This window comes from Palaemon carinicauda, chromosome 30 (assembly GCF_036898095.1).
Source record: "Palaemon carinicauda isolate YSFRI2023 chromosome 30, ASM3689809v2, whole genome shotgun sequence".
Taxonomy (NCBI): Eukaryota; Metazoa; Arthropoda; class Malacostraca; order Decapoda; family Palaemonidae; genus Palaemon; species Palaemon carinicauda.
Genome location: NC_090754.1, coordinates 95900941 through 95926747, shown reverse-complemented (window position 1 = coordinate 95926747; position 25807 = coordinate 95900941). Strand labels below are relative to the sequence as shown.

General features: G+C 39.0%; 1 protein-coding gene across 2 annotated transcripts in view; it reads right to left on the bottom strand.

The window, feature by feature from the left end:
* LOC137623357 (integrin beta-PS-like) overlaps positions 1–25807 on the bottom strand; it is a 1240954-nt gene that overhangs the window by 620135 nt on the left and 595012 nt on the right. For both annotated transcript variants that reach the window (XM_068354187.1, XM_068354188.1), the window contains exon 6: positions 20326–20496. In XM_068354187.1, coding sequence (XP_068210288.1) covers positions 20326–20496 — 171 coding nt within the window. The remainder of the gene's footprint in view (positions 1–20325; positions 20497–25807) is intronic.

Genomic DNA, 25807 nt, shown 5'->3' with positions numbered 1-25807 from the left:
TCCTATGTCGGCAGCCTAACCTGGCAAAAGAATTCTATTCATTTTGATAGTCAGGTACCGACCACAGACTAAATACTCTGAGATTCTGTCATAAACCCAAAAACCTGCATATGCGTTTACAGGGGAAAGGCAGAAAAACCGTAAGATAGTAATGGCTGAATTGAAAATTCGAGGCCGACCCACTGAGGTTGTAGCCTAAAGCTACATTCAGAGGGAAGAAGAATTACCCTTAATTCTCCTTCTTGGAGATGTGTAATGTGTCATACAATTCTTAGAGATAACTATCTCTGCATGAATTGAAATCACAATACATGAGGGTAATCGGGGAAATGTCTGAACGTATAATAGAACACCTAGGTTAGGTTACATAGGCGAGATGAGATCTTGGTTACCTCACTCACCGAAACTCTAACTATACGATCAACAAGGAAAGGAAAATTATGCAGATTTTAGATATCTTTACAAGTATAATTTTCCTAAATAGCTTGAGTAATCAATTATTTAATTAATGCTATTTAAAAATCGGGAAGTAGTTCTACTAACTAAGTAACTCATGCTTAACGAACGACAGCGCTCATAGCGCCTCCAGTATACGCTAGCTCTAAACACAATAAATTACTCTAATTTCACTATGAAACAGGAGCTAAAAATTTTTTAATGTAAAGACCTAATACTCAACTTTCCGAAGGCGAAAGAAGCTGGAGAATGTATAATAAAAATCCTTACAAATCGATCGAAAAGTTAGATCAACAGGGAACACCACTGAGCGAAATCGCTACAAAATTAGGAATGTCCGTCATCTTGGGAATGGCGCTGTGGTGGTGGTCATTAGCAGTACGAGAACAGGGGTAACCTTGATAGGGCCCCCTTCTATTTGCCACATCCCAATCGAAGCGTAAACGCTATTAGGGGTGCAGATTGCTATGTGGCGTGTCAAGAATACGTCCTCTGATATTATGCAATATCCTTGTAAGAAATTTTAAGGATATTCGCTCCAGGAGTTAGAATTCTGGAACCTAAAGGTTTAATTCTCTGGGACTATCACTGTAGTAACATATATCCCTTAGGAAGCTACTTTAAAACTTCCATCAGGATGACATGGCTTGAGCCCAAAAACAATTATATAGTATTATTCAAAGATAATTGTAAATGCTATTCACTATATATACTTAATGGTTTTTCTAATTCTAATTGCAATAGAATTTATCATAATAAAGTGTAGAAGTAAACTTCTGCATTGCCAACAGGGCAACGTATATCCTTCTCTGTCTATCGAAAACTCCTCATGATGATGTCTATTAGAGGTGTTTGGATCTCTGCCTACTTTTCAAGGAGAATCTTCATAAACAAACTTCCAGAAGTGTAAACATGACTGTAGTTGAATGTTATTATATTCTTGTTTGAACTTTTTTTTTAATGTTTGATTTAATTTTTTTTTCTTTTTTCTATTTTAGTGTTATTTTTCTATAATGATTATAATCCTCAACATCAGAAGCTTTTCTTGATTATTTCCAACAGGTTCTAATGTATGAAACAGATCGTAATATAGAATCAAATTGGCACTGATCCGTGTTGTGGGATAGCAGGCTTTAACACCTTGCAGGAATTTGAATTAACAGCCTTACTTGGAATCTTGGATTAGCTTAAATTACCTCAGTTGACGTGTCCCTGTATGTTGATGATTCCCATGGGAAAATAATTGGTTCTATAAGTTTCAATTTATTATTCTTGGATTCATTGATTCACATTGTCTGCTATATAGGCCTATTTCTTATAAAATGTATTTATTGTCAATGCATAAGTAAAGCAGGGAGTTTAATCGCAAGCTATGGTAAATTTATTGCGTATTTAGTAGATGTATCTGTTTTTTCATCATCTCCAACTCCAACTAGGGCAAAAATCCTGCATATTTCAATATTCACACTTAAATAATAAAATTTGTTGAAGAATTATTAGATTTGGAATAGAATTTGGTTCTTAGGTTTGCAACCTTTGAAAGCTTCTGTAACACTTCTCGAATATAAATAGATGGCAGGTTAAAAAGTCCGCTTATATTCAATGGTTTTAGTAATGTTAATTCCTAATAAAAGGGCTACTACTTCAGACGTAGGTACTAATGAGAACTGACTTGATATGTCTGAGGCTACTGCAGCACAACCAACATACATCGAGGATTTTGAGTCATTTGTTTAATGCATTATGGGGACTTTTCCTGTAAATATATCTTAAGGAAAGTTGTTTATGTTTATATATTATAATCACCTATTAGCACTAATTTGAAATGTAGGTTCGTGAGTATTAAATATGTCTGGCTGGGAAGCTTCTTTAATCGAGAATCGGTGAATAGGATCTTCCAAGCACTTAGCATCATTACAAAATCTCTATGCAAGGATAGAGTATATTCAAACCTTCCACAAAATTTAACCACATCGGGAAGATGTCTAGTCTCTACTACAAAGTCTCAGGCCTCCAGTAAGTATGGGATCTAAAAACTTTGAAGTATCTTGCTATTCTACTCCAAATATTGGACTACAATAGTTTTTTCTGTATACGACTAATGCTTTATATATCATCAGTAAAGCTGACCCCATATCTTATGAGATAACAAAATGTCGTTACAACGTAAACACTAAGTTATTCTACGATTTAACATTTTTCCTGCAATTTTCAAACATAACTTACCAGTAATATTGGTCTGTAATTTTTTGGATTACCTAGATCTTCCCCTGGCTAAGCTATTGGTAATAATATTGCATGTTTCCATGCCTTTTGAAGTAGATGTATGGTCAAAAGTTGATTATGAAACTAATAGATAAACCTAAGTCAAAGCGACTAAATTTCTTATCATATCATAATCTAAATTATCTTAACCAGTTCAGTTGAGCTACAATTTGATGAAGAAAATTCAAGATTATATGCGATAAATCATTTATTGTGGTGGATACCTTTTACAGCATTAAAATTCAGTAGAATTGTTTTTTCTATCTTTTTTTTTTTTTGTAGAGATTGAAAGTGGATATCCACATTATTTTATCCAATAAAAATGAAAAATTAATAAATTTATAAAGTTATAATGAAAGAAATTAAAGATAAAAAACGGATTTTGAGCGAAGCGAAAAATCTATTTTTGGGTGAGATCGTCATGTCGTCCTGATGGAAGTTCCTAAGGTAGCTTCAAAAGGATATATTATATACTACAGTAATATTCCCAGAGAATTAACCTTCAGGCTCCAGAATTCTAACTCCTAGAGCGAATATCCTTAAAATTTTCTCAAGGATATCGCATAATATCAGAGGACTCATTCTAGACACGTCACATAGCAATCTGCACCCCCAACAGCATTAACGCTTCGAGGGGGACATGGCAAAAGAATAGAAGGGGGCCGTAACAAGGTTACCCCCGTTCCCGTACTACTATTGACCACCACCCCAGCACCATTCTCAGGATGGCGGACATTCCTTGTAGCATTGAGCGTGGTGCTGCAGATACAGTTCGTCAGGGAGGGAACTGTGAAGATCTTTTTTTTGAAGAAAGAAGGGTGGGTCCATCAGGACGACATGGCGATCTCACCCAAAAATAGATTTTTCGCTTCGCTCAAAATCCGTTTTTTGGGCTCAAGCCATGTTGTCCTGATGGAAGTATACCAGAGCATTAATGTATCTGTGGATTTTCATCAGTGCCTTAACCTTGGGACAACCTTTTTATGATCATTTGGATCTATCCAGACAAATGACGTTACCGTTATCCGTCATTATCACTAATCATCTCCGATGTTAGTGCTTCCTGCCTCCTACAGGGAAGAGTCATTCTAGACGGTAGAAAGGGGGGTCTCAAGGTAAGCATATATTGTATGGACAAACATAAGAATACACCAGATGAACAAACCGTCTTGTAGTTTGTGAAAATTACCAAATACTTAACAGTGTTCCTTAAATCCATTGTTTGTGAGCATACAAATATATAAAAGTACATACTCTCGACTATAATCATGCAATTGTCGGGCGAGTTGGGACGCAATTACATTCTAATAGACGTTTATTAGTAAGTAAAATGAATATAGCATGATAACGGAACTATACATGTAACCTGTACAGAGATTATCTTTCTTTCTTGGAAAGCAAGAAATGATAAGTGTCACTCTCAGATTGAAGAAAATTATAAAGCAATTCTCTTCATAATTCCTGTACTGGTTACTTTTATCGGCACTGTGTACTACGTACACCGGCACTAGTGGTATCTGCATAATTCCACACCTGGGATTTTGAACAGAGCTAGTGTCACCATGGTAACACTTGATCAAAGGAGGTCACACCCTAAGAGGGATGACCTCTTCTCCCTTTAATTGATAGTTCCAGTCAATTAGCTGTTCATCGTATAGTTAGACGGCGGGTTAAGTACTCTACCCGACGTCACCACATACTGCTTCGGATTATGGACTTGCTTAGCATAGTGTTTGTAGAACACTGTGGATGATTCTCACCAAGTATATGTGCGAGGACATTTGAAGTCCAAACCATTGACTGTCTATAACAGTAATTAGGGGGCAGGTTTTAATACACTACCTGCCGCCACTACATAGTGCTCCAGTTCATGTACCTGTTTTGCATAGTGTTTGTAAAACACTCTAGAGTCTAGATGATTTCCATCCAGTGTATGAACGAAGACGCCCAAAGTCCATATACTGAAAGAAGTTCAGTGATGAAGCAATCTTCCTCGGATCATGACCTGCGGGAGTATTGTCAGGATCTGCTCTACTAATAAAGTAGTTGAGCTTCACCCTCAGTTGTTTTAGGGATAAGTTTGATCCAGAGGTTTCTTCTTTAAAGAGCTGTTCTCCCCTGAAGTCTGAAGTTCTACGAAGATAGACCTTTAAACACTCTACCGGATATAGAGAGACATCTTCCTTCAGAGGGCAGATTCTCCAGGGACCCCACCTTTTAGTGGGTAGCTCATCCTTAGCGAGAAAGGATGGATCAGGGAAGAGATTCAGTTCTCCTGTTTCTGAGAATTGAATGTGGCCCTCATCCCTAGAAAGGGCCACTATTTCACTAACTCTAGCCCCTGAGGCTATAGCGAACAGAAAAATAACCTTTTGGGATAGATCCTTAATCGAACAATTTTCATTGTTGAAGGAGGAGGCATAATGTAGGACCTTGTCCAAAGACCAAGAGATGGGCTTTAGTGGTGCAGCAGGCTTGAGCCTCGCACATGCCTTCGGGATCTTATTAAAGATCTCATTCGCCAAGTCTACTTGAAAGGCATATAGAGGAGGTCTAGTCAAGGCTGACTTGCACGTAGTTATCGTGCTGGCCGCCAAACCCTGGTTATGAAGATGGATAAAGAAGGACATGCAGAAGTTCATTGAAATCTCTCGGTCCTCTTGCTTTTACGAAAGCAACCCACTTTTTCAATGATGACTCATATTGTCTTCTAGTTGACTTAGACTTGTATTCTTCTAAGAATTCTATATTGCCTTTTGAGATCCCAAATCTTTTCTTAACCGCTAGGGCAAGAAAATCATACAATGAAGGGTTTGGGTTCTCTGTAATAAATCAAAGGCAATTAATCTCTGAACCTTCTGGAGTTGTCCCGGGTTCAGGATAAAGGACAGCCTCAGCCTCTGTTCCTTCCTCAAAGAGGATAGATTGTTCCCTGGGCTACCTGGGAGCCAACTGAGCTACTCCCGCCTGGAATGATCTCACCATGTTGAGGACTCTCAGCAGGTGATTAGACGGGATGAACTGGAAATCCTAAGTCTATCCCTTCCATTTCAGAGACATGATGTCTATAATTTAAGTTAGAGGAACCTCGTATAGTGCTACATATCAAGGTAGTTCCTTGACGGCGCTCGTAATGAAGAGGTTGGATTGCAGTTCGGGGACTTGTTCCCATCTGGGAGAGAATAGGTCTGCGTCCGTGGACCATTCTAACTCTATCGGCCTGAGCCTGAGTAGAGCATCCACTGTCACATTGCGGATTGGTTGTATGTGAACTGCAGACAGGTGCCATCCCTTTAGGTAAGGGATAGCTAACTACACCTAAACTGTATGAGACGTTTCTTAGCATCGTCGATTGCAGCGTCTCGTTATCGCTTCGGAGTCCCAGATCAGCTGTAGACAATCTGATCTGCTTGGAGAGAGTTTCCCTACTCATGACTAAACCAACATGGTCTTGGGATTTTCGGGCTTTGACCTATGTTAGGGAAGCTATCAAGGAAGGACCGCTATCGGTCTTTTTAGGCCTCTTCGAGCGTTTGATGCTTGTTTTCTCCAGGCTCCCAGCGCATCTTGCAGCCGTGCTCTTAGCACAGGGCCTGCCTTTATTGCGAACTGGAGAGAGAACCGGGTTCCTCCCTGTTCTCGTTTGGGAATCTGAAATTTATCTTTCATCCACGATGTTCCGGGGACCAGATAATTTCTTCGGATGTTCATAGACCAGCCACCTTGGGTGCTGCCCACCCCAGCCTCTTGTCCAGGAACATTGTCACCTGAACCTTTCTTAGGCTTAAATATTGCATGACTCTGTCTGCCAATTTTATGAAGGCAGCTAGGACTCTGTCTAGTCTGACGAGTATTTTTCCTAGGAAGTGCGTCACTTTGTGTAACCTGAATCCTAGATAGGAGGGGAAAGGGTGATTGACTTGAAGCTGCCGATAGACGACTTTTAGGTCTGGTAAGACTATAGGCACCCTTTTTTGCATCGGGGGCCTTATGTTCAGGAGGATAAACCTCGTTGTTTTATTTGGACTTGTTGAGTGGCGATAAGTCCTGAATGACTCTGAATTTTCTTGAGTCCTTCTCATAAACACACAACGGCCTTCCCTGGAATCCGGTGGACTAAAGTTTCCTTACCACCTGTATGCTCTACAGCTCTCAGGTAAACTCCTCCAGGAGGGTTTTGGATAATCGGAGGAGTAGAGGAAATGGTGGTAGAGATATCTCCACCTCTCATCTTAGTCCCATCTTGATTAGGCCATGGACCCAAGGATCGAAGGTCCAGCGATCCTAAAGGAATCTCCCTCCTACTGGAAGCATTTCTGTGCTTCAACTGATCAGCAGGAATCTCTTTTCGACCATCTCTCTGTGACATCTCGGTCACTACAACTGTGGATTGTTGTTGAACCGCTCGAAAGGGATGTCCAGACCTCTCCATCTTCCTTTTAGGTTGGGGACCCACAACCTTAGAAGATTCTCTTTTTGAAAGGATGCCCCACTTTTGGAGAAGTCCTACTTTCTCCGTGGAGGGGTTCTTAATCATTTTCTTGACTACCTCGTCTGGAAAGGGGTCTTTACCCCAGATGTTGGAAGATATTAGCTTTCTTGTATAGTGTTTCGCTGTTGCGTTAGCTAACACAAACTCACCACATGTTCTTCTAGCCTTTATAAAGGCATAAAGGTCTTTTACCAAAGTAGCCATATGTATTTTGGCTAAGACCTTAAGCATGTCTGGGGTATCGTGATGAGCCGAACAGAACTCTATGTAGTTCTGTAGAGATAAGGAGGCTGCAAGTCTCTCCTTTGTTTCTTGTTCATCCTGTAAGAGAAACTCAGATAATTTTGGAAGATTTTCCTTAAATTGTCGACTGGTGATATCTGCCTCAATTCTTCCGACTGAAAAGGTGAAATGGGCCTCCTTCCAGTTCTTTTCCTGTCCGGGAAATGCTAGTGACTGAGGCTCGCACTCCCTGAGTGTAGGACACGGTTTACCTGTCTCTATTGCCTCAGTGACATATTTGAAAGCCTTCTCCGTAAAGGGGAATGAAATTGAAACAGGAGCAAGAAAGGAAGAGTGCTTGTTACCCGGTGTGGATACCTTCGACACAGAGTAACCCGCCTTTTCTATGCTGCTTGATAGGATAGCCTGTGCTTTATCATTGTCGAAAATCATAACCTCCTTTAATTCCGTTCCTTTTCCTGATGTTGGTTCATCCTTCAGGCTAATGAAACAGTTCGGGAAAGCGTCAAAGCTTGGCCAGAACTAAATTTTGTCCAAAGGAACAGCACCCATCTTCTCCGAGATGTAGAGTTTGTCGTTTAAAATCGGCATTATCTCCGCAAACCTCCAGGGATTGGTTGTGGAGCATGTCAGAAGGTCTTGATCTACGAGTCTTTTGTACGACCCTTTAGGAGCGACAAGTGGAGCTTTACCAAGCTCTACCTTGCATTTCGCTTCCTGTTTTGTGCTCTGTTTGCACAAATTTTCTACTAGATTCTTGACTTGGGCCCATAACTGGTTCATTCCATCTAAAAGAGGGATAGAAAGCGTAGATATCGATGTCGTTGGCTCATGAGCCTGTTGGGACGGAGACAATTCAAACCCGACATTCTCCCCTTCTTCCCGTGGGCGCTTTTTGCCCTGCTTCCCGAAGGTTATCTGGCCATCGGGAAATCTACCTCCTGTCTGGGGTACCACTATTTCCTTACTCGCTGTTGGAAATAGTAACCTATGCATCTTGTCATTAGGCAGGTAAGGTCCCGGAGAGATTTTCTGAAAGCCTCTCACCCATTTGCGTAGTTTGAAACGAGCTGCATCCCTAGTCTCCACCGACTTGGGATTCTTGAAACCTTCGAACAATAGGGCCCGAAATACTTTGCAGGCCTGCGGGTTCCAATACTGCAGGTGTTCGGAAATAATATTACAGGGGGCAAGAAACCTGCATGCATTATGTCTGTAAACACACTTACTCTTAGTTTTGCAGAAGACTGCAACACATGACATCAGGCGTTCCTCCTTTAAAGAAAGGAAAACAAAATGAGTATACAATTGATTATCTCACTGATAACCAATAAATCAAAAGTCATATCTTAACAGAATAGCTTAGGATAGCAAGCTATAAAGGGATAGTAGGAGACACATACTTGTGTATCCCTTGCAAGCAAATGCTGGTTCCTCCCCTCAGTATTAAGTGATAGGAATTTCCTTTTCGAAGGAATTCCAACTGAAAAGGGGGTTTTCTAACCTCTAGGGATAGGGAAGTGTATACTTCACTGTCCCTTTCATACTAAATACTGTGGGGTACGGAAGACTGATTTCTCAATCAGCTTAACGAAGAAACACTATTCCTTCAATGTAAGAGCGGCTGCAGCATAAGCTCACATGAGGATACCCAAGATATGCTAGAAATAGTTACTGTATAATCATACTGTAGTTTTTTATTTGCAGTATGCACTATATTGCAATATACTGGCTACTCTATAATTATATATAGTATGATCCAGCCAATATGTTGCCTTTCTGGTAAGCAACTGACTGTAAGGTCCAGCTGGCATGATGCCAACTGGACTGGGGAAAGGAAAGACATATATTTGTATATCTCCCACCCAACTTATTTGCTCTGACCCCCCTTACAAAATTAAAACATAGAGTTTCCTAATCATGGAGACTCGAGAATAAGGGCTCTGTCCTTTAAGGGTTAGGAGTGTAATCTCCAGTCCTTAAAATTTTAATATTGCAGGGTGATCTGAAGACTGATTTCTAATCAGAATATTGAAGAATTAAATTCTTTCAATATGAGATTGGGTTCCACAAATATTTGGGTAGGATTTGCAGATATATTGGAAAAACACTACAAGCATAAAATATACAGAAGCTTTCTATTTGCAGTATATCCTATACTGCAGAAATACTAACTACCTGTATAAACATATACTGTAGTAAAGCCAGCATGTTGTCGGCATAGCTAGCTAATGCTAGCACATATAGTCTGCTAGCTAAAAGAAAGAGAGATAGCATGGAGAACAGGCTACCTAATACTGTAAATATATACAGTAAAAGGGATGTAAAAGTCTACTATTACTACCTTCTCCAGAAAGATGGTTCAAATGGAAGGGGAGAATATAAAATTCAAGCTTCTATCCAGCTACAGTAGTGTCACCGGCAAGGATCTGTCTAAACCTTGCCGGCCGGCACGGCTGGCCAGCACTGCTGGCAGTGCCGGCCGGCAGTATCAGTACAGTCGGCGTGCTGCCGGTTGAGCAGGCACCATTCTGTGCTGGCCTGGTAGGCAGCACCGCGGCAGTAGCCACTGTTGCTAGCAGTTCAAGAAAAAACTGAAGAACCTTTGTAAACAGAAGGGACTTCCCACTTACAGCCAACATGGCCAGCTGCTGCCCTGGTTGCCTGCCAGCAGTCACCATGACTGCCGGCCGGCAGCAGCCATGACTACCGGCCGGCAGTAGTCTTTACTGCTGGCCGGCAACTAAAATGGCCGACAGCTCACAGCTGTCATTACTGCCGGCCGACAGATGTTAAGACTGCCGACCGGCAGCTATCAATTGTAAGAGGGGAGTCTGGTCAATCCCGGCAACCCACCGGCAACAGTAAGGTTGCCGGGATTCGCCAACATAAAGGGATAGAAGGGAAGGGAAAAGAGGGTCCTGTGAAAGGTACAGCAGGAGCCGGCCGTAGCCTGTCCTGCCCCACCTAACAAACTCTGTTCCTGTATTAGAACTATCCCAGGTGGCTAAAGAATATATTCCTTAGCCCAGGGTTAGATTAATACAATTAAGAGGTTGGTAGCACCCTCGCCACCACCTCTAAGGGAAAGGAAACGAGGTTGCAGTGCCAGTGTCCCCTAAGCAGTATAAGAATTCTATTCCTCAGCCTAGGGTCCACTAACACAGGACTAGTCTGCTAGGTCACAGGAAGAAGGGTCATATCGTACAGACCCTTCAGGAGTGGCCTAGGGAGGTCTAGTCTCCTATGTCGGTAGCCTAACGTAGCAAAAGAATTCTATTCATCTTGCCAGGTAGCTACCGACCACAGACTAAATACTCTGAGATTCTGGCCAAAACCCCAAAAACCTGCATCTGCGTTTACAGAGGAAGGACAGAAAAACCGTAGGAAAGTCATGCCTGAATTAAAAATTCGAGGCCGACCAGCTAAGGTTATAGCCTGAGGCTACCTTCAGAGGGAAGAGGGATTACCCTTAAACTCCCTTTTTTGTGAGGGGTAAAGTTCATCCAATTAAAAGAGATACCTATCTCTGCATCATTGAAATCACCATACACAAGGGTAACCGGGGAGTGTCTAACGTATAATAACACGCCTAGGTTAGAGACCTAGGCGAGACGAGATCTCGGTTACCTCACTCTCCGAGACTCTAACTATACGATCGACATGAAAAGGAAAAATATGCACAATGTAAATATCTTTACAAGAATATATTGCCTAAATAGCTAACATAATAAAATAATTAATTAAGGATATGATGCTATTTAAAAACATGGAAGTCGTTCTGCTAACAAAATAACATGCCCATCGAACGACAGCGCTCATAGCGCCTCCGGTACAGGCTAGCTCTAAACACAATAAATTACTCAAATTTCACTGTGGAAAGGGAGCTAAAAAGCTATTCATTGTAAAGACCAAATACTCAACTTTCCGAAGGCGAAAAAAGTTGGAGAATGCATAATAAATCCTTGATAATCGATTGAAAATTAGGAATGTCCGCCATCCTGGGAATGGCGCTGTGGTGGTGGTCAATAGTAGTACGGGAACGGGGGTAACCTTTTTACGGCCCCCTTCTATTCTTTTGCCACGTCCCCTTCGAAGCGTTAACGCTGTTGGGGGTGCAGATTGCTATGTGACGTGTCAAGAATGCGTCCTCTGATATTATGCAATATCCTTGAGAAAATTTTAAGGATATTCGCTCCAGGAGTTAGAATTCTGGAACCTGAAGGTTAATTCTCTGGGAATATCACTGTAGTATATAATATATCCTTTTGAAGCTACCTTAGGAACTTCCATCAGGACGACTTGACTTGAGCCCAAAAATCTGATATACATACAAATCTAAATAATTTTTTGTTAAATCTCTATTCATTAAAAATATTAGATTGTAATAAAGAAGAAACACCCAGAATCAAATAAAATGTCAGAAATAGTTTTCTGGCAAAAATAAAATTCTTTGTCCTCTTAAGACTACATTCACAAAAATGTGTCTTATGGTTAAAATCATGTCCCCTAAGTCCACTTGGGAACTATCTCATGAGGGGTGCACACTGAAAATTGATGGGTCAGTCTAGTGTGACCAAAACGCAATCATGTTAAAAAACAGAATTTTATTTATATATATATATATATATATATATATATATATATATATATATATATATATATATATATATATATATATATATATATATATATATTTATTTATTTATTTATGAGGACTCCCTCTTGTTCAGTTCTTTTGTCTTTCTGGTGTGATGAATCCCGGTTTGATTTGCTTCAATTCAATGTTTTCTGAATCATTCTCTCACGTAGCTTTCTAATTAGTTAATATTAAATCTATTTTGATGGTTACATAATCCTTAACTTAGAATGTATGGCAAAATTGTGGTAATTTGATTGCTGATTTAGCTATGGTTTCTGATTTTTATTACCAACAACTCCAGCATGGGCAGGAATCCAGCATATTTTAACATTTATCTCTTGAGAATAATTGGAAATGTAATTTCAATCATAAGATTAAAATTCCTATGTGACGTGAATTTAGCCTTATTACCTGCCAGTGTCTCAATTTGTAAAAAAATAGGGTTTCTGATAGCTTTTGGACATCAATAAATATTGATCCTTTACTTAATTGGGAGATTCTTGGTTCTCTACCTAGGCACTAATCAGTTTTCTAATTAATTTGAAACATATCAGTCCTCTTTATTGTATTCCTCCAATCAAATATTTAAATATATTTATTTTTAATATAGAGCCACCACCGATTCAGGTAATACTTACATTTCCTAAATATTTCCTCATGGATCTAGAGCCAGACAGGCTTCAGTCATGAGGAGGATAGGGAGCCATTGTTTCCACCAATGAAACACTGGAAGGTGGAGGATTCAATCATAAAATCATAGCCATACATGGGTTATCAACAAGGGGTTCTTTGTGATTGGTAATTATATATAAGTTTGTATAAAATTAAATTTTTTCGTGGTCTTCCTCGTCTAAAAGACACCTATAATGGGAAGAACAGTATGGCTGTCTTTATAGTGCTACCGCATATCTCCAATTAAGCACTAAAACTTGAATAACCCCTCCCTCTGTCCAACAAGTCATCATATTTTAAGTTTCAGGGTCCATAGGTTCTGGAATGGGTGGTTGTGAAATTCTGGAGCATGTTTTCAGTATATTTTCACTGAGGTATTGTTTCATGGAGTTACAACTGAAAGGGTGGACAAATATACCTTCCAGACCTCGTCGAAATATTCCAATGGATAATGTGTTAATTATAATTTACTTATGAATCAAATGGAAGAAGCAGGTTAATTTTGAAGAACATATAATGGTCTTATTATAGAAATACGAGTTTGATGCTATTTTAGGTTAGTACATATGCCCATAATCTTATTGTACACCATTTACTTTCTATATGATTTTTTTTAACTTAGAGCACACAATTCTTTTTCATGATATACCTCTTTGTTATCAAGCTATGAATGAGTCAGTATTGCAAATTTCCAGACTATATATAAATTGATTTAATAACATTATCTATACTGATTGTAATGAGGCAGGTCTTTAATACTTAGTAAGACGGATAAGTTGCCAACACAAATGAAATTAAGATATAAAATTTAGTCATCTAACAGGGAATTCAAATGAATTACACACGTGCTAGCTGGAACCATTGGAGTTCAGAAAAATATAATCTTCATCCCCATGTGCCACATTATCATCATCGTCACCATCAGTTTCTCCATTTGTGAGTGTAGAAATATGTTGGTTGCTGCATTCTGAACATGAACACATGTCTGCACAATTCAAACCTGACGTAAGGCAGTGACACTTCCTTAGGTCATTGCAATATAAATATGTGAGATCACTCGCTTTACCTGGAGCTGCTCTCCTTCAAAGTATACTGGTGAAAAGAGTCTTTCATGATTCATCTAACTGTTACCGATGGGATTCCAGATTTAGGGTTGGGGTTATCTGGTACTTAGCTCATTACACATGATGCTTCAACACATCTTCTGTTAGGGGAAAGACATTACATGGGTTATCTGTCTCGACTGCATACAAATATGTCAAGGGATCTAGTAAGGTACTTGCAGGTAGTTTACACTTAAACGTTTAGAGAAAAATGAGGTGCTGGGGATCAGAACAATCATCTTCAGGTGATGAGTTTCGAAGTAAATGTAGAGGTCCCAGTGCAGGCATATGTTTTGGGAGTTGTGAACATAGAATGCTTTACAAAGTGGTATAAAACAGACGAGCTATCACATCCAGTCAAGGCATGTGCTGCAGGTAATGCTTCATACACATTGGGTCCAAGATTATCAGCCATGACATGGACTGACACAAACCTCTCACGATTTGTATGTTTGGCAGTGTGCATGTAAAATTTTTGAGTTATATCATCAAAACGAGTACATCATAATTGTCAAAATTTACTATCCTCTGGTGCTGCTGTGACATCTTAGTGACATGGAATAACATACTGGTGTCAGCCTCGTCATGAAAGCAAAACAACGCAGCAATCTCATTTGAACCATCCTTTGTTAGGCATACTGCTTTCTTTCTCACTGAATAGTCTAAGGCATTCACTATTTCAATCAACTGGCGACTACCAAAGTATGATGAATATGAATACCATACCCAAGGGAATTGGTGAGTGTACATGTTGCGAGAGGCCAATGATTGTGTGGCATAAGTAGAGAAAGGATCTTAGAGTTATCTTCATTGTTGCCATCATCAGCACAACTGATTTCCTCCAATAGAGAGTCCGGAACAAAGCCTCTACAGTGCTTGATATCAAATGTTGATATGCAGGAATTGGCAACATTGGACAATTTTTTGTCGCAGGATGTCAGCAGCCATGTATAACATAGGTTCTCATCTACAAAAGGATTCTTCAAAGTCAAATCTTCATATTCAATATCATTGTTTTTATTCAGCCAATATGACTTGACTAGAGCATCACCAATAGTCATTTTAGTAGGATACAAAAGGTTGGACTTATCACGACATTCAGTAAAGACTAGTTTCTCATTAACATGAGGTACCAATCTTTTCTTTAGTTTAAACGAGGAATAGCTATTGTCATTGGTCGTTAGTGCTTAGATAAAGTTATCTTACAGGGAAGACGGGTTGAAAACACCTGCTTCCTTAGAAAGTATGAAATTGTTTATGTATGCAATGATATATTTCAATGCTTTATCATGCGATGATTCATTAGTCAGATAGGCTGCGACTGCCCTCTCTCCTGCTTCAATCCTTTTTTTTTGCTAATGTAAACTGCATAACACTATTTATGATATTTTGCATCAAATGTAAGAAGGTCTGGGTATTTCATTCTGCTATAAACAATCTCATTTTGTTGCTCTTCAGCTAGCACAAAGAATTTTGTCTCATGGGCTCTGACCTGTGTCTGAATCATTGTTTTTTTTTTTTTATGTTGAACCACAAAGACTCTACCATCAATTTGAACATATACATAAGATATATTCTTCAGATCATGTTATAGTGGCTACTTGCCAATCCTGCTTGTACATATAATTGTTGGGCGAACTTGTGTAAGAGGCACAGCTTGATTTATGGAATGAAGAATTCAGTGTTCCTGATTTTAAATCATCTCCAGATAGTCAAAGTGCTGCATAGACATCGTCATTTCTTGATTGTGCAACCTTCAGCACATTATATCACCAATAGTTGGATTTTTTTATCACTTGAGTCTAGCCTTTACTGGTTCCAAGTGATTTAAAGCGAATAACACATATGAATTTTAGGATACAAGGTCTCTTCTCTGGAGGCTCGTCACTCATAATGTTATTTCATTATTGCAAACTGACTTTTTATATAAATTGGTTTCGAGCTTTGCCTGAAACTTCGAGAATATATATTGTAGTACATATAATATGAACCATTTCTTTAATTTGTCCTGAAAACACTAAAGATGAAACAGTAATAGAAGAAATATTTATTTTGGACCTTATCACGCAACATGCTTTTTTATGGTAAACAAATATTAATTGCATTGTAGAGTTGATATAAGACTGTTGTATTACTGATTCCACTATTAAGGAAACATTAGTGAAAAAATGGGCGTCAATTGGATACACTGAGGTCGTAAATTATATGACTTCTATGTTTATGCTTATTTTTTGAAGAATTTCAAAGTTGACGATCTCCTTACAGAACATGTACCAAATTCATACATAAAATAGGTTCATTTTTCTCACAACCATCCATTTCCTGATTTAGAGACCCATAGGTAGATGAAAAAAAATCGTTGTGAATTGTTGGAATGGGGGTGGGGGGGGGGGGGTTGTCATTTGAAAAATAATGTACATTCCACTGCAACACTATGAAATGTTTAAGCCTTTGGACATATTTTGTGTCTGATTTTTAATTTTTCTAATGCTTTTGATGCCATTAGAAGAACTTCGCATCCAGTCATTACCAGTTTCTCATTCATTCTTTTATGTATGTATGTTGAAATTTTACAGAAATGATACATTATATACAGATGGAGAGGACATTTACTCATCGATACGATAATAAATGTTGTAAAGTTCTATCTTGTATAGTTTTTGTCTAAGATGAGTTTATAAAATGTGCAGAAAAAGCCTTGGGCTTGAGTCCCAATTCCTTAAGTGGGTGATTTTTGCTCAAAGTATCAAATAGGCAGTTGCCCTAGTTAACCCACCTAAATATACACCTCCCCCTCGTGCCTTGAAGGTGGTATCTTTCGTGACAGCAGCTAGCACTGAGAGTAAGGTTTGATAAAATGTTTACCTTCACTCTATCAAATAATGTAATCTGGTAATAAAGTCTTGAGAAGCATGATATCCAACTTCACAACCAAATAAAGTCAGCAGTCACAATATAGTTAGTACGCAATCAATATACATCAACATATCAGTCTAGGAGCAAGAAGAGATGAATTTAAAAAAAAAGATATTAACAGAAGTTCAGTCTCTTCTTGGGTGCTCTGAACTGGTCTTACAAGGAAAGAAACCTCCCAATTCTTCTTTGCACCACGAAAGCACCCCACACTACATCGAAAAAGTGGGCCATTGCAGTGAGGAGCAATCACATAAGACAAGACACAATCAATATGGTTACAGAGGTTAAAGTGGGAGGATCTAATGATAAAACTGAATAAGTAAGTTAGGGATCTCAGGTGATGGTATTACCACTAGAAAGGGAGAAGAGAGGACGAATAGCCAGCTGCCATAAGAAGAAAGATACAATCACAAGAATAATATGCTCCTGAATTAAAGACTATATTAACGAGAGTACTCACAGTATTGCCTTACAGCAATGCATAAAAGGTTACTTTGCAGATAATAGAAAGTAGACTGAATCTGACAACACAACGGAGAGAAATGTCAAAGTATTAGTTGGAAGATTCATATGTGGCGCAATGGCAGAGGCAAGGGAAGTACAGGAATATCCTTTCCTGAAGTAACAGGTCTGTTAGCTGGAGATTCCATGTGGCAAAAGAATCCTAATCAGGGGGAAAACTATATGAGTGAAACACATAGTGGAAGCATTGTTCTTATACCAGGTACAGCGAGTTGCGCGAGAAGAAGGGGGTGTGGACGCAGTCAATGTTTATGAGTTAAACATATAGTGGAAGCCTTGTTCTTCTACCCAGTAGAGTAAGTCATATGAGCAAAAGGACATATGGAAGCAGTTACTGTCATCAGAATACCACAACACAAAAATCAGATGAAGTACCCAAGGTAATTTTTTTACAATGTTTGTTAGTGAATCTTGAAGGGAACTAAAATGTCACATCAAGTACAGTATCCACTTCTTACACACAGCACGGGATGACTGGGTACAATATAAAAACATCCAACAAGATATGTAGGAAGAATACAGGTTCTTATCCACTGAGAACCAAAAACTACCCATTTTGGCTCCCACATCAGTATTATGTACTCTGAAGAGTATTGACTATAAATATCCAAAAACCACACATAAACACTCGAAGGGTAGGCATGGACAGACTGAATTATGAACGGCCTTCAGCAATCCCAGGGGTTCTGTAACAGAGATCCCATCAAAGGCTAAAAATCTACAAATATGTACCCCCATCTTAGTAACATTCCCAAATTCCTCATTTCTTAATATAACTGAAACACTATGTTTCTTAGCCTTGACAAAATACATGCAAACTTGAGTATTCAAGTATGTAACAGCATTTAGAGTACATTATTCATAATTCTTTAGCAGCAAATACTGGACAGTGCTTTTACAGTATTTTTTAATTAACTGTGAAAGACCTTGTATTTACACTTTCATAACTGCGAATTTTGTTGTATTTATGTATTTTCTATCTAGTCAAATCCTTCTGTTTAGTTTGTACTTTCTAATAATGGTGGTTTGAAGAGCCCTATTTAGAGAGCAGGGTTGAGGATACAGAAACTGTAATGTGAGTGAATTTTCAAGCTTTTGTGCAATAACTACTGTAAATTTTTCTCAGTTATAAACCATTTGCTTCTTTGTTTGTGAATGCTGTCTCGTATTTTAGCTATGAAACTCAAATACCCAAAACTATTACTTTGAACATTTACAGGCATCCCACAGATAATAAAATTCATGAATTCTATGAGAAGGCTTTAACAAATTAAATCAATTAGAATTAAAATACAAGTATTATGCAGATTATTTTTATACTGACCGTGGAATTTTAACAATAAGCTATAAGAAAACTCAAACTACTTGCTTAATTAAAAGGAAAACTAACTCTAGGAAAGAATTGATTATATTAGAAGTGATAGTAATACTTCCATCAGGTGTTGGTGACAACTGACACTAACCTGATATGAAGCAGCTACAGGAAAAGAAGCTTGATGGAAACTAAAAACTCTTCTGTGGGTTTGTAGATCTAGAGAAGACTTATAACTGAATACCAAGAGAAGTGATATTTTGTTGCTTGAGGAAGACAAAAGTCCTGGAGAAGTTGGTTAGAATGGTAGATATGATGTACAAAAGAATAAGGACCAATATAATTATAACTCTTGGGGAAATAGAAACCTTTTACGTTAGTGTTAGATTACGCAAAGGGTCACCATTGAGCCCATTTTTATTTGTGGTCTTCTTGGATGTGTTAAGTGAGTAGATCAGAAATGAAGAGTTGTGGGAGTTGCTATATTCAGATGATTTAGTGATTCCAACTAAAAATGAGGAAGACTTACAAAGGGGGTTTTAGAACTGCAAGATACTCCTACAAGGGAATAAGGCTGAAGATATGGTGAGCAGTAAAGAAGGTGGGGACAGGATAGCCATATATGACTGTAGAGGCTGGGTTATTAGGCAAGTGGAACACTCCAGATACTTGGGATCCACTATAAGTCAGGAGGTAGGATGTTAGGCTGAAGTTGAGAATATGATAAAAGTAGCCTGGAGGAAGTGGAGGGAGGTAGCAAGAGTAGTATGTGATGCCAATCAAGCTGAAAGTCAAGTTCTATATCAAGGTAATAAGACATCTGTTAATGTATGGGCTATAAACGTGGGTTTCAAGACAAAGAAAGGAAGCAAAGATTGAGATGATGGAAAAAAGAATGCTGAGGCGAATTATGAGATATCACTGCTTGGAAGATTGGAAAATGGTGAAAAAGAAGAATGGGAGGTATAGTGAAGATAACAGAGGTAATAAGAGTGTCACGACTGAGATGGCGTGAGCATATGTTAAGGATGAATGGTGGGGAGAGAGGGAGGAGGGCTTGGGAGGTACCTGTTAGTAGGGGGGGGGGGTAAGACAAGGTCAAGAATGACATAGAGAGAAAAGGTTCGTTGGAAGATGATACCATCGATAGTAGACATAGGAGGGAGCATCAGGCAACAAATGATCTGAAAGAAGACTTATGAAGCAAAATGCTTATAATGAAAATTACAATGAAATATACAATATATCCTCACACGAAGGATATAAAAAAGGATGGTTGAAATTAGTACATTGGATGTAAAAAAAAAACAAAAAAAAAAAAAATCCTGAAGTCCTTGCACTTGCGTGTAGCATGGATTGCAGACTGGCAAAGATGTCTCAACATGATATGAAATCCTTTCCTTCTTGTCGAGCACAAGTTGGTATGACTGGATTCCTTATATGGAATAAAATTTTTTATGATGGATGGGTTCTGTATGAACTAGTTCAGATATTAGCACAGTACAGTATACAAAGATAAGAATGTATATAAATAGATAAATGAATTCTAAATATTCCTGAGTACTCTGAAACAAAGGTGAAGAAGATTCAAGCACAAAACTAACAAAGTTGGTGAATGAGTGACTGACGACTTTATTATCAAATAACAGGACAGCTTAAAATTTAATAACATTGAAAAAATTAAAGATGAACGTCAACTCACCCTTCCATCTCCTGCATAATGAAAGCCAGCATCAGTTGAAAGTACAATGACGCGTGCTGATTGATCCCTCCAGTTAATCTCTCTATCACAGACCATTGCTTGCATCAATGCATCAAAACCACCTTCAGGGAAGTCTTTGTTTGTAGCTATTGGTGCCTCGTTCACTTTTCTCTAAATTAATTAAAAGAAAATAGTTTACCTATATATACATAATACCTTCTTTGCAAAGATTAAGACTATGTTAGAATACTTAAAATAGTATTTTCTAAGCTGTCTCTTGATAATGTTTTACCAAGGATTGTTAGATTGCCAGTTACTTGTAGCACTAAATGTTGAATTTTTAAGATATATATATATAAAAAAACTGTTATGTGTGTATGTATTTGTGTATAGAGTAATCTAACATAAAAGTGGTGCATGAATATCATTGCAATATTATCGCATTGTCTGTATATATTTGACCATAATTATAAGTGTTGTAATGTATGTTACAAAATACTGAATTTGTATAAAATACCTCAATGATAGAATACGAATCTTCTTATTATGTATTAGATAGGAGATTAGAAACTTTGTATCGATATTAATTTAATTTTTTTTTTAGTTTTTATCTTCTATGTGTTTAAATGATGCAAGTCAGAGTAAAAGGGTCTAAAGTGTATCTAGAGCAACAAACACATTATGTAGCTACTACAAATAAGTACATTAAAGTTTTTTGCAAAAAAAAAAATGTCTTCACTAAATCCACCAAGATTTCGGTGAAAAACTCTGATTACTTCCGTCGGTAAGTGGCTGAGATACATTCTAATGCAGTCAGCCGTCCTTATTGACTGGGTTTAGATAACACAGATAGGTACAGAGAGTGAAAATTGGGGAGTACTTGCTGACCTAGGGTGGTTTAACTATAAACCTACCAACTCACTGGCCATTACTTATGCATGGTTGACTAACACGCCAAGTAAGCCAATGTAATCTCTTTATTGCTTTTACTTGGTTTTCATCGCACTATAAGTATTGTGTTAATCAATGTGACACATTTCATTAGGTTTAAAGTATAGTATATATACGGTAAGACTATGGTACACATAACACGAGTCATTGCCACATTTATATGTAAATGCATTATGTACAGCAACAATAAAACACTGTTGTTTCTATAGAACAACAGTCACTTAGTTTGTAGTGTATATTACTGCAATATATGTACAATACTATCACTACAGAACAGCTCAATTAGGTAAGGTAACATTTATAAGTGATCGCTGTTTTTGGCAGGTTGACTTGCACCATTAAAACATACTGTACAAACAACCTATCCTTACATTACTACTGTACAGTACGGTATTGCAGATAGAGTACTGTATGGTAGTCGGTATACCAATAACATTAATATATTATGAATATACTAACACAATAAAAAAAATAGTATCAGTACACACCACTAACTGTTTACGTACGAAGTTCTACATACTTTGGATAATGCATGATGAGACTCCTGAGCCATCGACTGTTGGACACGTGGGGTAGCATAATGTACGTATTACATTTTATACTAAAATCATTATAAACACACTGGATATGTATAGGTATTTTATATCACCTTTTTACATCAAAAAGTTATTATGTGCAAAGATGACGGGAAGATGCACATACGACGAGAGACAACGCATGACTGAGGCCGAGTCAGCAAGACTAAGGCTGAGTCATCGAGAGATGGGGTGTTGTTGACAGGGAAAAGGCATGAAGAATGCTGAGTGCAAAGGAGATGGTCGGTTTGAATTCGTCAAGCCATGAGAGTACTTATCCTGAAACTGCGGTTACATAATTTTTCTTTTTATTTGATAGTTACAGGGTTTTCTGTATTGTTAATGACCGAATCCGTGAAGACAGAACTAGTGAATAACGAGGCTGACCATACATACTTGATAAAAAATTATCTGTATGCAGGTTGGGTATACTCAAACACGAGCAATGTGCAATAGTTATGTATTCACAATTCAATACATGGTGAGCAGCAATGCAATAACAATGTTGAGGCCACACTTGCTCCAGCGAGACTGCCCCAGATTCAATATCTCCCGCCTTTAATAGATTATGGCGGGAATACAAATAACTTTCAAAGTGCATTATATGTAAACATCCTACATCCCCTCTCTAAAATAAATGTATTACATTTTTCATGAAATTGAGGGTTTATCAAGTAATCATACAGCAAGAGAAGTATAAGGCATACTGATGACAAAATGGTGTTATATAAAAGATAACACAAATCATATAAGTGGAGCGCGATTACGTGCTCATTGCAAAGTAAGACGACATTTAGTTGCATGAAATTATCAAATTATTACAAACTGGTCACATATTCAGTACAAAAAAAAATATCAAATTGTGCATAATTAAAGAGAAATCAAATTGTACATAATTGAAAAATCATAAAATATAGTCTTCATGCCAACTCGGAGGATTTATTTTCCTAGTCCCTCTTCTGGGTTGGGGGTCGGCACACGAGTCAGCGGGGGAAAGTGAATGAGTAGGTGGGGGGAAATCCTGCACTCTTATTTCCCGAAGATGTTTTCTGTTTCTCGTTGATATTCTTCCACTACCATCTAGTTTTATGACATATTGGCGGTCTCCTTTCATTTCAACGACTTTTGCAATACGATCCCAGGCTTTAGAGACAACATTTTGCACTGCTACTGTGGTACCCGCTTGCAAGGGGCGGAGTCTCTTTGCACTAGAATCATGACGGAACTTGACATTTCTCAGGTGTTTACCCATCTTCTCCTCTCGGTCTATCATAATGTCTGCCCACTGTTCTGTTATCTTTTGATAGCTTTTAATCATGGGGACTGAGTCCCTGAGTTGTCGTCCCATGGCTAACTGTGCCGGCGATTTATCGATGTCTCTTAGGGGCGTATTTCTATATTGCAAAATGGCTCTTGCAAAACTATCTGTGTCGAGGCTTCCGTCGCTTCTTGTGTTATCTTGAATGGTTCTCTTTGCTGTACGTACTGCTGCCTCTGCCCTTCCGTTGGATTGGGGGTAATGGGCTGAGGATATTCTCATCCTAACCCCCCATTTCCGTAGGAAACTAGCCATCTCAGTGCTTACCAAATTGGTGCCACCATCGAGGGAGATTTCTTCCGGGGCGCCCCACTGCATGAAGTATCGTCGGAAGAGGGGAATCAACTTAGCAGAAGTGGCACCATTAGGAAAGAAGGCAATTTCCAGCCAACCAGTAAGCCTATCTGCATATACCAGATATTGTTTTCCACACATTTGAAACATATCCGTGACCGTTTGTTGAAAAGGATATTCAGGGGGTGGGGTAGGCAATAGCGGTTCCCTTTGTTGGGACGGAGCGATGACGTCACATGTTCTGCACTGCATCCTCTTGAGTTTCAGTTGACCCTCCATCCCAGGCCAATACACAGCCTGTCGTGCCCTACGAATCATTGAATAAGAACTTTGGTGGCCTGAGTGTAGGTTAGAGACAACTTGGTCTCGTAGTGACATAGGTATTGCCAGACGTATGTGCCCGTCATCGTATGAATACACCACCAGTTCGTCCACGATGCCAAGTCGATCCCGTACACTAAAATACGGCTTTATGCTGGAGTCGACTAGATTTCTCGATACCGTCCAAGAACCTGCGGCTACCATACTCTTTAGCAGCTGATATTCCACATCGCTTTCAGCAGCCATTTTAACAGAATTCCAGTCGAGGGTTATGACGTCATCACTCAGCGACGTCATCAGTGCTGCAACACATGAACTCTCAACTTCCTCCCCCATCTCACGGTCACTCGCATTTATTGGGCTTCTGATTACTGGATATCTCGAAAGAGTATCGGCTGCTGAGTTTTTCTTCCCAGGGATGTATTTTACTGTGAAACTGTATTGTAATGTTTTTTCCTTTAATCGAAGCAAACGAGGATTTGCAATGTCTTTCAATTCTCTGTCCCCAAACACTTTGACTAGCGGACGGTGGTCAGTAACAAGGATGATATTGGGACATCCCAGTAAGAATAATCTAGCTTTCTGAAAGCACCATACCACGGCGGAAGCCTCTCCTTCAACGACTGCATAATTAACTTCTGCCGAGGTTAAATGTCTGCTTCCACAGAGGGCAAGCTTCCACCCCCCTTTGCAACAAAATGGGACTTTATCCTCTTCGCAACTGCAATGTTGTTGTAACACCAGAAAACCCATCCCATCACGCGACCAGTCAGTGATTACTGCAGTTCGCCTGGATTTATCATAGTAGGCCAATCCATCCCCAATCAGATTGCATAAAATTTCTTTAGTCTTTTCGAACGCATCCTGTAACATTTCATCCCAGTATACCTTTCGACTAGTAGACTTTTTTAGGAGGTCTCGAAAGGGTTCCATTAGTTGAGAGGTAGCAACAAATGGGGCCAATTGGTTTACGAGGCCAAACCAAGATCTTATGTCAGTGACGGTTGGTTGATTTGGCATTGGGAAGTTCTTGATTGCAGACAACTTTTCCTCACCTGGCTTGAAATTGTCCCAACCTAATTCATAGCCCACAAAGTCTACCTCGCGTTGGCAAAATTGAAATTTTTCAGGATTGAGGGTAACTCCGTTCTCTTCACATACTTGTAAAAAACTTATCGTATGATAGAACGCTCCTTCCACAGTATCATCATAAAGGAGAACATCATTGACACATTTAGATTTTCTCGGAATGTCCGCTATTACATCATCAAAGCGCTTTGAGTATGCATCCGAGGCAGAGACATGTCCCATTGGGGTCCTACAATACTGGTACCTACCCCATGGGGATATGAAGGTAGTCAGGTGCCGACTTTCTTCATCTAATTCCACTTGGTGAAAACCAGAATAGGCATCTATTACAGTTTTGTATGAACGTACAGGTACACCGGATGCCATGTCGAACGGGGCAAAAGTGTGATGAGTTTCTCTTTTGCAAAATTTGTTTAGCCTTTGGTAATCCACTGTTCTACTTGGATTTCCATTCCTTTTAGCCACTACCACCATTCGCGCACACCAATCGGTTGCAGTTCCTGTAGGAACGGGGCGGATTATTCCCAGTTTTACATCGTCGTCCAGCTGTTTTTTTACCTCTTGCTCCCAATGTTTGGGAATTGGAATTGGCGTATGGCATGCGTATGGGACTGCATCAGGGAGAAGGTGGATATGGTGTGGCTTTCCCTTCATTACCGGTAAAGGATTCCGTTTAGTATTAAATACCGTACCAGAGAAACGCTCCAAAATCCACCTTTTGAGCTTAGGTACGTTGGCCTCCTGAGAGGAGAACGGCAACTCTATGACGTCATGGTTGTTGCTCACATCACTGGTGACGTCATTGACATCCACACTATTGGGCCGTTCCCTACCAATATTATTTACTGATATCCCGTCTACCTTAACATGATGGGGAAAGTTCGCATCCACTAATCCTAAACACTTACATACATCTATAGATAGGTATAGCCTA